The following is a 17,865-nucleotide window of genomic DNA, read 5'->3' as shown; positions in this document are numbered from 1 at the left end:
CCTCAGCCTTCCAAGTAGCTGGAACTACAGGCGCATGTTACCACGCCCGGCTAATTTTTTGATTTATTGTAGAGATGAGGTCTTGCCAAATTTCCCAGGCGGGTCTCAAACCCGCAGGCTCAGGCAATTTACTCACCTCAGCCTCCCAAAGGCACGGGATTACAGACTGAGCCACCGAGCCCAGCTTCACTTAATTTTTGAACCTTAAATAATCCAACTTTTCCAAAATAATATTTTCCCCCTTTCTGATGACTTTACTGGTCTTGCTAATTAATGGCAATGAAACATTAAGATACAGACAATTTAAAAACTAAATTTGTTCCAGGCTGAGCGTGGTGGTTCATGCCTCTAATCCCAGCACTTTGGGTAGCAGCAGAGAGGACTGCCTGAGCACAGGGGTTCAAGACCAGCCTGGGCAACTTGTACAGACCTTCCTCATCTCTACAATAAATTTTTTAAAATAGCACGGTTGGAAGGATCACCTGAGTCCAGAAGGTGGAGGCTGTGGTGACCGCATACCACTGCACTCCAGCCTGAATAACAGTAAGACTCCAAGTCAAAAAAAATAAATTAAATAAAGGTCAATTTAAGTGCCACCTTCCTGTGAAGCTCTTTCACTAATTCTAGAATATATGAATCTCTCAATAAACAGTTAAACATTTGAGCATCCATTATGCACCAAGTGCTGGGGATACTAAGGCATAATTCTGTATGCAGTAATCTCAAAGTAGGAGAAATCTTAATGCAACAGACTATTCTAAGCCATATAATAAGGATTTATGATGAGAGCTATAATAGCACCTAAACAAAAACAAGAAATTAATTCTGCTTCAGGTTATCAGAAATGGCTTAACGAGTGAAAACAGAAACAGACCAAGAAGAGCTAGAGTTCTCCAGGAGGGGAGCAAGAGGTTATGTGGATCCTATGTGTATTCCTACTAAATATTTACCACCCCCTTACCACACCCCAGTGATGGGCACAGGCTGTGCACAGATGTTAAACTGAACGTTCCAATATTTTCTTTATAGCATCATTTTATTCACAGTGATAGAATAATCCCAAATAAAATAAAATTGTGGCCAAAGACCACAATCAGTCAAGACTTGTAGCTGGGTTTCTAAAAACGCAGGAAAACTAACCAGAACCTTGATTTTCCTGTCCAAGAGCATCTTATATTGAAGACACCAATAAAAAAGTATCAAAACTACACAATGCCTGCAAATAAATAACGTACCCCTGAATGAACACGAATAGCAACGTCCTTATATTTTCTAAGTACACTGCAAAAGGTATGTTTGAGATAGCCTCAAGACAAAAGAATAAAAACAGTTCTGGGTTTAAAAAAAAAAAGCACTTAAGTCCTAAATATCTAAAAGAATACTAATACTAAGGTCACCGCAGTCACTCACAGCCACCCACATTCCCTCCCTACTGCTCCCTTCACACCCTTCCCGCCAGCGCAGACCACTCAAAGCTCCCGACTCACTGCCTCGTTCACGATGGTCTCTGGGGTCGGAAGCTCCCCTCATCTAAACGGACTGATACCTTCAGACCAGGGACGGGTAACCTCGTCAGTGAAATAACCCGAGGCGTCAACCCATCTCTCCGTGACCCGAGCCCCAAGAACGAACCTTTGCATTTCTATCTCAGAGTCCGTTTGGCCCCGTGAGAGGACGAGGCATCCGTGTCTGCTTCCCCCGACAGACTGTGGACTTTCTGACGGCTCGGCCTGACCCCCAGCCACAGCCGGGAAAGGGCGTGTGAAGCCAAAGTGACGTTCTCCAAGAGGCCGCGGGCCGAGTGGACATTTTTCAAATTACGGATCAGAAATCAAGGACCGCAGCTCCGACCCCCAAGGCCTCTCCCTCCTTCCTGGCACGAATCCCACTTCCTCCGGACCCCCTCCCCCCATGAACTCCGGCCTATCCCCCGCGCTCTCCTCATTCCGTAGAACCCGATGCCGTGAACCGACCGACAGCTCGGGAGCTTGGCCGACGAGAGCGACGCGGCCTTCCTCCTCCACTCGCTCCTCCCACAACTCCTCTCCAAAGGAAAACACCGACGTGCCGCCCAGAGCAACTGGGGGGGGTGGTCTACAGACTTCACCCCAAATCACCGAGAGCGAGCACGTCCCGCGGAGTCGGGACGGGCTCCGAGAGTCGGGTTCCTGGATGCAGGCGGCGGCGAGAATTGGGGCTCCGCGGCCTCCCCGGCGCAAACGACCGGCCGACCGCGCCCAGCGGGCGAGGCTCTCTCCCCCACGCCCCGAAGCTACGCCCAGGGCCCTATGCAGCGAGCGGCATAAGCCAGGCCCGGACCGGAGACGGGAGCGACCGCGAAGCTGCGACCCAGCTTGAACAAAGCGCCGCGGGGCGGAGGAGCCGCCATTACGTGGGCCACGGCCCGCCGAGGGGACCACCCGACCGAGGCGCAGGCCTGGACTCTCGGGAGGCCCCGCGGGGGAAGGCGGAGGCCCAGGGACAAGGGGGCGCCGCGGGCGGGCGGCGGGCAGACGCGCAGCAGGGAGAGCCCGCTTACCTTCGTGGGTCTTGGCGATCTTCGCCATTTTGTCCACTGGAACACAGACGGAACTGGCGCTCCCAGGAACTTCCGCTCGCCACCGCCGCCACGGAGGAAAACAGCGACATGTGCTCTGCGCATGCGCCACGCGGAAGCGCGCACCGGCAGCGGCACGTGACAGAGCCGCCACCTAGATGGAACGCAAGATGCATTGTGGGTGTAAGAGGAGCCGAGTGGGGCGTTGTCGAGGAGGACCCGAGAGAGCACCGCGTGGGCCGTAATGTCTCTAAGAGAGGAACACTACGCTGGAGTAAAAAGTGGGTTCCGCTAGCGCAGCTAAGAGCAGACACCGAGTTTCAGCGATTCGGGAGGCCCAGGCGAGGATGGCTTGGTCAAGAGTTAGCGTGCCCCATCTCCACAAAAAAAATTTAAAAAATAAAATAAAATTAGCTGGATGAGGTGGGCCACACTTTTAATCCCAGCACTTTGGAAGGGCGAGGTGGGAGGATTGGTCCTGGCCAGGAGTTGAAGATCAACCTAGGAAACTGAAAGGGTAAACTGTGGCAAAGTGGGCCAGTACTGCGGGAGTAATGCGAAGAATTGCAAAGGAGAAAGAAGCAAAGTTTATTATCCACTTTCCTCAGACGGAAAGGAACCAGCACTCATAGGCGAGCTTGGCCTCGAAGACCGAGAAGCTGGGTATATTTAAGACTATCTTTTGAGGCTAAGAAGAAAGTGCAGAGGTTACATTCTTTGATGTAGATAACAGAAGTCACATAAGTCTTGTTTCTAGACATCCCCAGGCATCAATATCTCTTGACTCCAGGTGGTGGGCTGGAGGCTGGTTACAGAAGACTGATACAATACATCACATCATTGGGTGGCATAGATTCCTAGAAGAGCAATTAGGACTAGACATGCTTAAATAATTACGAAGTCCCAACCCTGAGGGGACCGGTTTTATTTCTTGCTAATGATTAAGAGGTAAAAGAATAGGTTGGTCAGCAGAAAGCCTCAGCAATACGTGACATGGCTAAGGCTGAGACAAAACGGCTGCACTACTGCTAGGATTATTTTACCAGGTTCTTTTATTCTAAGTTTCTTGGGGTACCTACCTTTCAGCAACATAGTGGGACCTGGGCTCTACTTTTTGTAAAGCTGATCAAAAAATTAGCCAGGTGTAGTGGCACATGCTTGTAATCCTAGCCATTCAGGATGCTGAGGAGGGAGAATTATGTGAGCCCAGGAAGTCGAGGCTGTGGTGACTGTGATCATGTCACAGCACTCTGGCTGGGCAACAGAGTGAGGCCCTGTCTCTAAACTTAAAAAAAAAAAAACAGCTGGAAGAGATCTGAGACATTCAATCCCCTGTCTTCAAATCCACCGGGAAGTCCTGGAGCTGGAGGAAAACTTTCTTAGTGTCCACCAGTGCAGTGCTTCTTTGTGGAGATAATCCTAGCAGCTCACGCTTCGCCCTGTAATTCAAGGCCATTTTTCTTTCTATCTAATTATTGCTTATCATTTGGGTAGGAGTTTCATCTGCAACATAGGTTCCCAAACACTGTTGAACCTAATGAATAGTCCAGTAAGGCAGGCAAGTTGTCAATCTTATTAAGAAATGGGAGGGAGGCATAAACTGTGCAAGGTCACAGTTACTAAGTGGCACAGTGAGAATCTTGTTACCCTTTTAAAGCCATTTAACTTTGTCTTAGAGAACCATTGGTTGTCATTATTAATTGAGGAAATGTCTTTTGTAAAGCCTACAAAGCATTCCTAAATCAGGAATTTTAATAGTTCAGAACAGGAATTTTAATAGATCAGTATAGGATAGTCTTTGTCTTCCTAAGCATCAGTTATACTATCATAGCTTTGTACTGTCACACTGGTCTTGGACTTCTAGAATGAAAAAGAACAGAAGAACTCAGTTGGGTCCAGGAAGCAGCCTAGGAAAACGGGTAGTAATCAAGGTTAGAGTCAGCACAAAGAAACAAGTTTACATCACTGTGTGACAAACTCATAACCCCAAATAGTTTGTAGAAACTTTAATAACAAAAAATGGGATTTTTATCAGCATCAATAAAAAAATCAAGCTAATAAGTTAAAAGTTTCAATTGTTTAATTTCTTTGATCATTAGGTTAAACAGTCATTAGGGGATAGGGTGAGGGAGATGAGGTAAGAGAAAAACAGCAGATTATTATATAAATTATTGATAAATTCTAGTTGAGATTTGGCAGAAGTCCATAGATATTTATTGTGTGTTATCTGCTACACCTAGGTTATACATATGTTATTTTATATATACAAAACAACATTTTTTTTTAGATAGGGTCTCACTCTGTTACCTAGTCTAGAGTGAGTGGCACAATCACAGCTCACCACGCCTCAACCTCCTGGGCTCAAGTGATCCTACCTCCTCAGCCTCCTAAGTAGCTGGTACTGAAATATCTGAAAAATCAATAATTATTTATAATAGCTTGCTTAATATAAGACTAGTTTGCTTAATGCTTGATATAAGTAATAATAATCTGTGTTAACTCACTTGACATAAGTAACTCCATCTTGTTAAAGTCTTCCATCTTAACTGCCCGCTTGACCTAGAAATAAACCCCCATTGTGTACGTGTAATTGCTGTAACGTTCCCATGACCACAGACCCACAGCTGCATTCCCTTGAGCTGATTACATTGACCATTCTTGTTGACCATTTGCAAGACGCTCTAGCCACAAGTTCCATGTAACTGTATGCCTTGTTAACTGAAATCCAAGAGATTGCTCCTTTTGTTTTTAGTTCCTTGTACCCTCACCCCCTGCTATGTAGTCCACTGGCGGTTTTTGCCTTTATAAGCTTCCTGCTAGTTTAATTCGGGCATCAAGAGCTTTCTTGGCATGAGCCTACTCTTGACTTGCACATTAATAAAGGACTCATAATTAATTAGACTTGGCTTGCTGGCATGTCTCTTTCTCACAATTCAGTAATAACATTTGGAGGCCCCAGTGAGAAATCTGCCAGCACAAACAGCTGCCTCGCTCTGGTCCCCCCTAACTGGGTGGAGAGCTTGTAGGGAGGGCACCTCCAGAGTCACCTCAGACCCCGAAACCTCTCATCTGGTCAGAGGGAGTTGAAGCGACTGCTGGCAGCTTATAGCCTCAAAAGAACCTGAGTCTGTCTACAGTCTCCTGGGAGGTAAGAATTTACTTTCATTTTCTGTCTGTTTTGCTTGTGGCCATAATTCTGTTTAAGGGAGTCATGGCCTGACAAGGCTACCCTTAGGATACCATTCATTTGGCCAAGATATTGGCTGAATAGAGTCCTCTGGTTTTCTGCCCTGAGGCTGTGCCAGGAATCCATAATTTTTCTCACTTGGTCCAGACATGTCTTGTTTGTCATTGTGTTTTGTTTGTCATTTAATACGGGGTCACAGGCTTCTTGACCCTCCAGTCCCCCAGACTGTATAATAAAGAATTTTCTCCTTTAAACAACAGAGGGGGGAAGAAAAAAAAACAAGTTTCAGGGACCACACTTACCTCAACCCCTTTTGAATTGCCTGCAGGCCAGGTAAATTAATTTCATTGACAGAGTTTTGTAATCAGCTACAAAGCTTTTCACTGCCAAGTTGCTACCGGACTTCAAAATCTCCTTCTAGGCACAAGGATTGTTAATCCAACACAGGATAAATACCAAAATAATCTGAGTTTATCAACCATTGTAAAATATAACTTGCCAACATTTACCTGTTTTAATTCTCAATTTGGGCTGCAACCTAATTACATATCTCTAATGTTTTCAATTTTTCTTCAGACTTTGTCAAGATGACTGTGTTTTCTTGTTAAAGTATAGCTGTAAATAATTTGCAGGGAAATGTTTCAACTTATGTTGATAAATTAAAAATTTTGACTCATCATGCATGTGGTTTGTGGAACTACTTTGACTTTCCAGTATTATTTCTGAGGCAATAGCTTTTTTTCATCATTACTTGCTTAATAATTTTGTCTATGCTTTCACTTGGTATTTTATTAAATCCAAATAACATTTAGTTAAAGTCCCACTGTTTCCTATTTGTGCCCTTGAAAATAAATTTAAAAAAAAAACAACTCTACAGCCCACTCAGCAAGAAGTAGTTATGGAAGACTGATCTTCACCCCATTTCCCAGCATCATAAGAATATTTCCAAGAGCAGGAATAAGAAAATAAAAGAACAAACCAAGGGCCAAAAGCCATTTTTTATCTTGTTCTTAAACCCTGCATGCATGCATGACCAGTATTACCACCTCCCCTCCATTGTCTCCACCTTTGGCAACTCACCTCTGCTCTTGGATTGATCTAGTCCCTCTCCTTCCCCTCTGGGAGGTTCCTCCTCCATAGGGGGCAGATCGAACCAAGCGAACTGTTTCTGATATCTAATAAAATCAGTTATGTGCACACATTGCCCCACTTGGGACTATTGTCAGTAGCTCCTTATAAGTTTGTCTACTTCTGAGGAACAAGAGCACATTAGAGCTGAGGCTAGGAAATCTATTCTAGCCTCAGCTGCAGGTACACAGAAAAAAAAGTTTTAAAAAATGTTAGATGAGGTTTTTCCCTCCTCTCGCCAGACTGGGACCCTAACACTTCGGCAGGGTCCAGGGCATTAGAAATTTATCACTAGACTCTATTAACTGGGCTAAGGGGAGCAGTCCTAAAACCTATCAATTTTTCTAAAACTACCGAGATCCTCCAGGGTCCCAAGAAATCTCCAGGGGCATTCCTTGAACACCTCCAGGAGGCTTTTTGTACTTATACCATGTGCAATCCCTGAGAATGCTCAAGCTATTAATTTGTGGCACAGGAAGCTCTGGACATCCAGAAAAAAAATTAAATTACAGAAGCTTGACGGCTTTGCAGGAATGGATACCTCTCAGCTGCTGGAAGTGGCCCAAAAGGTTTTTAACCATTGGAATGCTAAGAAACGAAAACAGGCAGCACAGGCAGTCAATAAAGTTGCCAGGAAACAAACTAAAATTCTGGTAATGGCCCTCTGAGCCCCGGGAACCTATTTTAGGGGCAACGGGGGCAATTACTGGTTGCAAATTCACTTCTAACTGAACTATAAACTTAGAACCAAAACTGGTTACCCACTCATTCCTCATAGCTCCAAACTGTCCATTCCCTCCAATGGGCTGAAACCTGCTTCGAAAGTTAAAAGCCACTATTGTGTTTTCACCTGACAAAACTGAAATGTTTGTTCCTACTGTTAGACTTAAAGGATGCCTTCTTCTCTATTCCCCTATCCCCTGTTAGTCAACCCATCTTTGCTTTTAAATGGACAGATCCTGACTCTGAGGACACCAGTCAGTTAACTTGGACCCTTTTCGAAGAAGCTTTGCAACAGAATTTGTCAGGATTCTGGGCCTTACACCCTGAATGTACTCTACTCCGCTATATAGACAAGCTCTTGCCTGCAGCTGCAGACTTGGACACATGTTTACAAGGCACTAAGGCTCTGTTACAGCTTTTCCAAGACTTGGGCTACCGTATGTCAGTGAAAAAAGCACAGCTCTGTTCAACTGAAGTTTCTACCTGGGATATCAGCTAAAGAAAGGTAAACAAGTCCTTACCTCGGCCTAGAAAGAAGCCATTCTTAGGTTCTCATGCCAACCACAAAGAAACAGGTACAGGAATTCCTGGGGGTGGCAGGTATTGCCTGCTGTGAATCCCAGAATTTGCTGAAATTGCCAAGCCCCTATACACAGCCATGGCAGGAGATCAACACCTAAACTGAACTGCTGCTGAGGAACAAGCGTTCCAGCAGTTAAAAATGGCTCTAACCCAAGCCCTGGCTCTAGCCCTCCCAAATGTTACCAAGGCTTTCCACTTGTTCATTCACGAACAACAAGGAATTACAAAGGGGGTCCTCATGCCGACCTTAGGACCCTGAAGAAGACTGGTGGCTTACTTATCAAAAAGACTGGACCCAGTAGCCTCTGGCTGGCCCTCTTGTCTCCAGGTCATTGCAGCCATGGCCATGCTAGTTAAGGAAGCAGATAAATTAACTTTTGGCCAGAACTTGGCTTTGACTATTCCCCATGCTGTTGAAACTTTGCTCCAAGGAGTCTCTGGCCACTGGATGTCAAATGCTCATATCACCCAATATCAAAGTCTCTTGCTTGACCAACCAAGACTAACTTTCTCTCCTACTCAATGCCTCAATCCGGCCACCCTGCTGCCAGATAATAATCCGGAAAACATTTCTCAGGTCTGCTGGCCTGATCTCCAGGACACCCCCTTAAGTCAGGCTAATGCTGACCTGTTCAGGGATGGTAGCAGCCTGGTAATAAAGGGAGTCCGAAAGGCTGGTACAGCTGTAACCACGGCTCATGATGTAATCTGGCCACAGGCCTTGCCTCAAGACACCTCGGCTCAAAATGCTGAGTTAATTGCTTTAACTCAGGCCCTGCGCTGGGAAACAGAAAAGCAGGTAAACATCTTCACTGACAGCCAGTATGCTTTTGGCTACGCTCCATGTACATGCCATAATTTACAAGAAATAAGGTCTTCTCACTGTAGCAGGTAAGACTATGAAAAAACAAGGGAAAAATTTTAGTCCTCTTAAAGGCTATATGGCTCCCTAAAGAGGTAGCCATCATTCACTGCAGAGGACATCAGAAATCCAACCCTCTAGAAGCAGCTGGGAATTGCCTAGCGAACCAGGCAGCTCAAGAGGCAGCAAAACTCCTGATTAAGCCCCTGACTATTTTACTAACCAAAACTTTTCCAGTTCCTTCTCTCCCAAAGCAGCCCAATTGTACCCAAGAAGAAGAAGCGGACCTGGCAGGACCTCACAAGAGGTCTGATGGCTGGTGGGTTAAAGACTCCAGAATTATTTTGCCTATAGCTCTTGCACACAGCTTAGTAAAGCAGCTTCACTCCACCACCCATCTGGGAGGTACCAGAATGGCTGAACTGTTAAATAGTTTCTGCTTCAGCGTTAACCCAAAAAGAGGGTCAAAGCCTCCAACAGGCTCATGAATTAAGCCCTGGCAAAAAATGGAAAATAGACTTTACTAAAATAAAACTCCCTCAGGCAGGGTAACTATCTACTGGTATTTGTAAATACTTTTTCTGGATGGGTAGAAGCTTTTGCCACACACACACAAAATAAAACCACACTGACGATTGCAAGGTTTTTTTTAAATAAAATAATTCCGAGGTTTGGGCTCCACACTCTATTGGCTCTGACAATGGTCCTGCCTTCACCTCGTACATAATATAGCTGGTTAATAAGACACTAAACATTAACTAAAAATTGCATTGTGCTTACCAACCACAAGGCTCTGGACAGGTAGAATGCATGAACCAAACTTTAAAAGTACTTTAATCAAATTAATAATAATAAATTTTATTATTACAATAAATTTTAAAATTAGCCTGATGTGATGGTGTACACCTGTAGTCCCAGCTACCCTGGAGGTTGAAGCAGAAAGAGTGCCTGAGCCCAGCAGGTCGAGGTTGTGGTAGCTGTGGAGTGTGGTAGCCACTGCACTCCAGCCTGGGCAACAGTGAGACTCCAATTCAAACAAACAAACAAAAAGGAATACCTAGAAACCTGGTAAAGGATTATTCTGGAATGTGTCTGTAAGGGTGTTTCCAGAGATTAGCCTGCGTAGATGAGGTGGAAAAGACCCATGCTCAGTGGAAGCAGGCATCTTCCAATCTGCTGGGACACAGAGAGAAGAAAACAGACACGGTGAACACATCCATCCACCTACTGGCTGAGACCCACTCTTCCTCACCTGTCCTTGGACAACAACTTCAAGCTCCCTGGCTTTTGGACTCCACGACTCCAACCAGCAGCACCACATCCCCACCACCTACCCCCACCCAGTTCTTGGGCCTTTAGCTGTAGACAGAGAGTTACACATCCAGCTTCCTTGGGTCTGTTGACAAAAAGATGCCAAACTCTATAAGATATTTTAAGTTGGTTTATTCTGAGCTAAAGTTGAGGACCTAGGCCCAGGAATACCCGTCCATAAGAGGTTCTGAGAACATGTGCCCACCATGGTTGAACTGGTTCTAAAAATTTTAGAAAGGCAGAAGTTACATGAAATCATAAATCAATATATGTGAGATTTTCATTGGTTTGGCCCAGGAGGAAGGGACATTTTCAAGCTGGGACTTGTAGTTCATAGGTTGAATTCAAAAGTTTCCTGACTGGTAATTTGTAGTTCCTATCTAAGGAATTTTGAAAATGAGTAAAGGACAGGCTTTGTTGAGATAAGGTGGGAGAATTCCAGACTCCGGGTTTTTATTTTATGATTTTTTTTTTTTTTGAGTTGGAGTCTTACTCTGTTGCCCAGGCTGGAGTGCAGTGGCATGCTCATGGCCACTGCATCCTCAACCTGCTGGGCTCAGGTGATCCTTCTGCCTCAGCCTTCCAAGTAGCTGGAACCACAGGCATGTACCCCCATGCCTGACCGATTTTTTAATTTTTAATTTTTTTAATTTTAAAGATGTGGGGTACCATTCAGGATTAGGTATACAGGTGGTCATCATACAGGTAAAGTTTCAGCCTCCCTTTGGTCCCCACTTTGCCTGGTTTGAGATCAGGTACCCTTATTGATGTTGTGTCCCCACCACCACCCCCACCCTGGTAGTATCCCGTTACTGCCAATCCCTTTCTTCTTTTTTTTAGATTGGAAAATATAGTTTATTAAGAAAGCAAATTAGAGAGAGAGAGACAGAGGAGATTCACCTCCCCAAGGTAGGGGAGAAGGCCAACGCTTGGAAACATGGTGACTGTAGCTCAAGAAGTCACATGGGCTTAGCATGGTAATGGCCCAATCCCTTTCTTAAAGTATTATGGTAATTGTTCGGGTTCACTTATGAGTGAGAACATGTGGTACTCTGTTTTTTGTTTCTGTGATAGGTCACTGAGTAGGATAGACTCTAAATCCATTCAAGTTGCTGTGAAGTCCACATGCTTATCCTTCTTTATGGTTGCATAATATTCCATTGTGTATATGCACCACATTTTTTTAATCCATTCCAGTTTCAATGGGTAGCATGGTTGGTTCTTCCTTTTTTTTTTTTGAGTTGGAGTCTCACTCTGTCACCCAGGTTGGAGTGCAGTGGCACACTCACAGCCATCCCAGTGTCAGTCTACTGGTCTCCAGTGATCCTTCTGCCTCAGCCTTTCAAGTAGCTGGAACTATAGGCACGTGCTACCATACCCAGCTAATTTTTGATTTATTGTAGAGACAAGGTCTTGTCAACTTGCCCGGGCTGTTCTTGAACCCTCAGGCTCAGGCAATCCACTCACCTCAGCCTCCCAAAGTGCTGGGATTATAGACTGAGCCACAGAACCCAGCCAGAAGTGTTCCCTGTTCTCTGCATCCTCACCAGTAACTGTTGTTGCTTGCTTTATTAATGATGGAGTTAGGTGGTATCTAGTGGGGTAAAGTTGTACCTCAGTGTGGTTTTGATTTGCATTTCTCTGATGATTAGTGAGGTTGAGCACTTTTTCTTGTGTCTGTTGGTTGCTCATATATCTTCTTTTGAGAAGTGTCTATTCATGTCTTTTGCCCACTTTTTAGTGGGGCTGTTTGTTTTTTTCCTTTCAGCACATTTGAGTTCCCTGTAGATACTGGATGTTAGGCCTTTGTCAAACATATAGTTGGCAAATGTTTTTTCCATTCTGTGGGCTGTCTCCCTACTCTCTTGATGGTTTCTTTTGCTTTGCAGAAGCTTTTCAGTTTAATGAGGTCCCACTTGTCTGTCTTATCTCTTATGGTATGGTAATTTGGGAGTTTGATCAGGAATTGGCTGCCAGTTCCAATTTCCATAAGGGTGTCTCCTACATTTTCTAAGGTTTTTATAGTTTGAGGTTTTATGTTTAGGTCTTTGATTCATTTAGAGTTGATTTTTGTGTATGGTGATAGGTAGGGGTCCTATTTCAATATTCTGTATGTGATCAGCCAGTTTTCCCAGTACCACTTACTAAATAGGTTCTCCTCTCCCCAGTGGTTTTTGTTGGAGGCTTTGTCAAAAATGAGCTGCTTGAGAAATTGAGGTTTTGCTTCTGGAATCTCTATCCTGTTCCATTGGTCCATATGCCTGTTCTTTTACCCATACCACGCTGTTTTGATTATTGTAGCCTTATAGGAAAGTTTGAAGTCTGGAAGTGTGATTGTTATAGCTGGATTGTGAGAAATGATGCCAACATGCAGAGGAGATTAGATTATGAGTCCTTTATTGATGCCAGCAACCGAGAGTCGACGAGTGTCCCAAAGAACTCTTGGCCCCAAACAGAGTGAATAGTGGGTTTTTTAAGGTAAACATTACATAAGCTGTACAATTTGATTGATATTTCTTGGCAAACCATATGATTAGTAGGGGGTATGGATGGTTGCAGAATTTATGCAACTAAGGAGTTTCCAATCACTGAGGGGCACAGGAATGTGGGTGTGCAGTATAATTACAAGAAGGCTACATAAGGGGGTCATCTCTAGGCTAAGATGGAAGATCTGTTGCAAAGTGTAGTTACTTATATCAAGCAAGCTATTTCTGCAGGTTATTATCGGTTTTGCAGATAGATATTTCATTCCCCCCTTTTAGTTGTTTATGAGTCAATGTGTTGATCCATCTGTCATAAGTACATTATTATACTGGGGTCTTGTATACATAAGTGTCACAGAACTGATTCGTTGTTTGACAAAACAGATAATCCAAGTTATTACGCAGGGCCTGATAAGGAGACTGAGGAGAAGAAATATGAGGAGTCCAAGAGTTGTTAACCATAGGTTTTAATTAAGCAGGGTCTGGAACCAGGATTTATTAGTTTTTCTTTCTTTCTATCATCTGTTTAAATTTTCTCTGACCTTTTGAAGAGTATTTTTAATAGCCCCTGATCTGTTGGCATAGAAGAAACAAAACTCTCAAAGGGCTACACAGAGTCCTTTTTGGGATAGGAAAGGTAAGTCTAGGCTCCTATTGTTTTGAAGGACAACTTTAGCCAGGGATTTTATCTCATTGTGGAGTTGTTTCATGGCAAATTGTAGATTTCCCAGATCAGCATTAATTTCTTGGGCAAGGTTAGATGGACCCAGTTCTCCATGAACAAGAGCAGCAGTGCCAAATGCAGCTGTTCCCACTATACTTAGTCCAATTAAGGCAGGTACTACCAAGGGATCAGCACATTTTGAACAAGTAATTGGAAGACCAGGGTGATTGAGTAGAAGAGCTCCTTCGGGACTACTATAAGCATAAACCTGAGGCAACACATGAACAGTGATATATAAGGTAGACTGATTAAACCTTTTGATAATAGCACACTTGGTAAGGCCTGTGGGTCCGGCCAACCAGGTGTTGTTAGGAGCCATGTAGGCAATGGATTCAGTCATAGTTACGATGAAAGAAAAGTTACAAATATCAGAAAAAGGAGACATTATAAGACAGGAGGATTTACCAGTTACATCTTCTAGAGTAATGTGAATTATTTCTGGAATGAAGTTAGTTTTTTAGATGATAGCAGTTTCAACTCCTATGGCCACATAGTAAGGGGGTTTTGGCTTTAAGCAAAGCCAACAATCGGAGGCCAACTGGGGCATAGTGGCATTAAGTAGATGGTGCAAATTATTTAACATTGGAAAAAGACCAGAGGGTTGATGGACCAGGTTTGGAAGTGGTCAGGTGAACTTGGGAGTTGTTGGAATGAACCAGGGGTTGTGATTTGATTGGCAGAAAGCAGAGGCTGAGGTGGCAGCTGGTAGTAGCCAAACAGAGGATCCTTCAGCTTTGCCAATTGTCCCGTTGGTTTGGCCATGGTTTTATAGGCAATTGTTTGCTGCCAGGTGAATAAGCCACCATGGCTATACCCATTTATATAGAGTTGTATACCCCAGGTAGTTCTTATATTCCAGGAATAATGGAGAATATTGGTAACCTTTATATATATATATACATATATATATATATATAATCCCAGGCCAGCACCAAGTCAAAGGGTAATTTCAGAGGTATAATTAGGACCCCATTGTAAGTTGCAATGGTGACACATTTCCAGTCTGGGCAAAAGAAGTCATTTTTCTGGTTACAACTATGATCAGTGGGATTACTGGGGCAGAGATAAAAGTTTACATCCTTTATATAACTGGGGGCTGCACAGTTTGCAAGATTTCCTGTAGTAATGATTTTGTATACTGTTTTTACTGTACAGGTTTCCAGATATACATTCCTTTTTTATTTGTGCCAGGTCAGGAAGGTTTACTTTAAACTGGACCGGGGGTGAACCATGGGTTCAATTTTGGATTGCTAGGACTTTTTCTAATGTGAAAGAGGTTAAAGAAAAGGTATAGGCAGTAAGGTAAGTCATTTTAAGAGGGGGAAGCAAATTAAGAAGCTACACCATAATATAGTAGGGCAATAACACATTCTATGCATAGGAGATAGGATATTATTAACCGAGACTTTTTGCCACATTTCCAATCTGCAGGAGCTATAATAAGCAATTCTGTGCCAAAACCCAAAACAAGTGGGATTACAAAAACAAGAGGTAAAGTCTGAGTACAATACATGTAAAGAAATTAGCAACCAGTCTGTTTGAGTCTCACAGTTTAGATGTACATTGAAAGGTGACCTTGAGAGGGCTTTTGCAGTCCAGGTGGCTGAACAATGGCTATCTTTCCTTGTTGAATGAGGGAGTGGATATTTGGGGTCCCTTGCCACCATAGCACAGTTGATGACACGAACTGGTGGAGTTAGGTCAGTTTCCCTGGCCCTTTTAACTTGGGTGTGGTGAATCCAAGCTGGTATCCCATCTACTTTGATTGCAGTTGGAATGGTGAGGATGATGAGAAATGGTTCCTTCCAGGCAGGAGTTAGTCCTTCCTTCTGGAACTTTTTGATGAAAACCAGGTCATCAGGCTGGAATGGATGACAAGGCGTGGAGGATGGAGTGGGTAAAACAGCATGAACATTGGAAGGTACAGTTGCCTGGACCTGTTGAAGAGACTGGAGATACTTTAATAGAGATTGGTTAGTTATTTTTTTCAGAATGGGATCCCGCAATTGGGGCAACAAAGGAGGGGGTCTTCCAAACATGATTTTATATGGAGTAAATCCAGCCTTATATAGGGTGCATCGAGTATGGAAAAGAGTTATAGGCAAAAGATTTATCCATTTTTCACTGGTTTCTGTTATTAATTTGGTTAAAGTAGATTTCAGAGTTTGGATCATGCGTTCTACCTGCCCAGAGCTTTGTGGTCGGTAACCACAATGCAATTTCCAATTTATGTTTAGTGCCTTACTAACCAGCTGCACTATGGACAAGGTGAAGGCAGGACCATTGTTAGAGCTAATAAAGAGGAGGAGCCCAAACCTAGGAATAATTTCATTTAGTAAAAACCTAGTAACCATTAGGATGGTTTTATTTTTGGTGGCAAAGGCCTCTGCCCATTCAGAAAAAATATCTATGAATACTAGCAAATAATTATACCCTGCATGGGGGGGCTTCATTTCAATGAAGTTCACTTCCCATTTTTCTCTGGGAGTTGCTCCTCAAGGCTTAATACCATTCAGGGATCTGAGCCCTTGTTTTGCACTGACTTGGGCACAGGCCAGGCACATAGTGGCTGCTGTTGCAGCTCTGCTTTTTAAGTCATTAATATAATAAAAATGATTTAACAGTTCAGTCATTTTAGTACCTCCCAAATGGGTAGCAGAATGTAGTTGTTTTACCAAGGTATGTCCCAAGGCTTTAGGCAGGATAATTTTAGAGTCCTTGATTCACCATCCGGTGGAGTCTTTGTAAGCTCCTGCTAGGTCCGCCTCTTTTTTTTTTTTTTTTTCTTCCTGGGTATAAGTAGGCTGTTTTGGGAGAGAAGGAGCTGGAAAGGTTTTAGTTAGCAAGATAGTCAGGGGTTTAACAGGGAGTTCTGCTGCCTTCTGAGCTGCCTGGTCTGCCAAGCAGTTTCCAGTTGTTTTTGGAGGAGTTCTGATGTCCCCTGCAATGAATGACTGCTACCTCTTTGGCTAGCCATAAAGTCTCTAAGAGAGCTAAGATTTCTTCCTTGTTCTTTATAGTCTTACCTGCTGCGGTAAGAAGACCTTGTCCCTTGTAGATCATGGTATGCACATGAAATGTGGCAAAAGCATACCGGCTGTAGGTGAAGATGTTTACCCACTCCTCTGTTTCCCAGTATTGGACCTGAGTTAAAGCAATTAACTCAGCCTTTTGAACTGAGGTACCTTGAGGCAATGCCTGTGATCAGATTATATTATGAGCCGTGGTTATGGTTGCACCGGCCCTGCAGATTTCTTCTATTACCAGGCTGCTACCATCCGTGAACAGGTCAGCACCAGCCTGGCTCAAGGGAGTGTCCTGAAGATCAGGCTGGCTGGCCTGAGAGATGTCCAACATGTCTTCGCAGTCATGCACTGGCATTTCCAGATTGTTATCAGGAAGTAGGGTGACCAGATTAAGGCATTGCATAGGAGAGAAAGTTAGCCCAGGTTGGTCAACCAAAAGGCTTTGATACTGAGTGATATGAGCATTTGACATTCAATGGCCAGAAGCTCCATGGAGCAGAGTTTCAATGGCATGGGGAACAGTCAAAGCCATATTCTGGCCAAAAGCTAATTTGTCTGCTTCTTTAACTAGTATGGCCATGGCTACAATGGCCCAGAGACAAGAGGGCCACCCAGAGGCCACTGGGTCTGATCTTTTAGACAAACAAGTCACCGGTCTTTTCCATGGCCCTGGGGTCTGAGTAAGGACCCCTTTTGCAATTCCTTGTTGTTCATGAATGAACAAGTGGAAAGGCTTGGTAACATCTGGAAGGGCTAGAGCAGGAGCTTGGGTCAGAGCCATTTTTAACTGCTGAAACACTTGTTCCTTAGCAGCAGTCCAGTTTAGGGGCTAATCCCCTGCTGTGGCTGTGGCATGGCTTGGCAATTTCAGCAAATCCTGGGATCCATAGTTGATAATACCCTGCCACCCCCAGGAATTTCCATACCTGTTTCTTGGTGGTAGGCATGGGGATTTGAAGAATTGTTTCTTTCTGAGCTGAGATTAGGGCTCGTTTACCTTTTTTTAGTCAGTATCCCAGGTGGGAAACTTTGGTGGAGCAGAGTTATGCCTTCTTTGCTGATACTCGATAGCCCAAGTCTTGAAGAAGCTGTAGCAGAGCCTTGGTACCTTGTAAACAAGTGTCCAAGTATGAAGGTGCAAGTAAGAGATCCTCAACCTACTGGAGTAAAGTACATTCATGGTGAAGGGCATGGAACCTTGACAAGTCCTGTTGCAAGGCTTCCCTGAAAAGAGTTGGGGAGTTCTTGAAACCTTGTGCCAACCATGTCCAGGTTAGCTGAC

General features: G+C 44.0%; 1 protein-coding gene across 4 annotated transcripts in view; it reads right to left on the bottom strand.

The window, feature by feature from the left end:
- The window catches only part of SF3B1 (splicing factor 3b subunit 1), a 43,621-nt gene extending 40,983 nt beyond the window's left edge, over positions 1-2,638 (bottom strand). For all 4 annotated transcript variants that reach the window (XM_021715016.1, XM_008063084.1, XM_021715019.1 and 1 more), the window contains exon 1: positions 2,540-2,638. In XM_021715016.1, the coding sequence (XP_021570691.1) occupies positions 2,540-2,567 (28 nt within the window). In that variant the 5' untranslated portion in view covers positions 2,568-2,638. The remainder of the gene's footprint in view (positions 1-2,539) is intronic.
- Between the last annotated feature and the right edge of the window lie 15,227 nt (positions 2,639-17,865).

The sequence above is a fragment of the Carlito syrichta genome, unplaced genomic scaffold (genome assembly GCF_000164805.1).
Source record: "Carlito syrichta isolate Samal-C Ts95f unplaced genomic scaffold, Tarsius_syrichta-2.0.1 Scaffold306547, whole genome shotgun sequence".
Classification (NCBI taxonomy): Eukaryota; Metazoa; Chordata; class Mammalia; order Primates; family Tarsiidae; genus Carlito; species Carlito syrichta.
The sequence above is the reverse complement of the archived record's forward strand: the minus strand, read 5'-3'. Positions and strand labels throughout refer to the sequence as shown.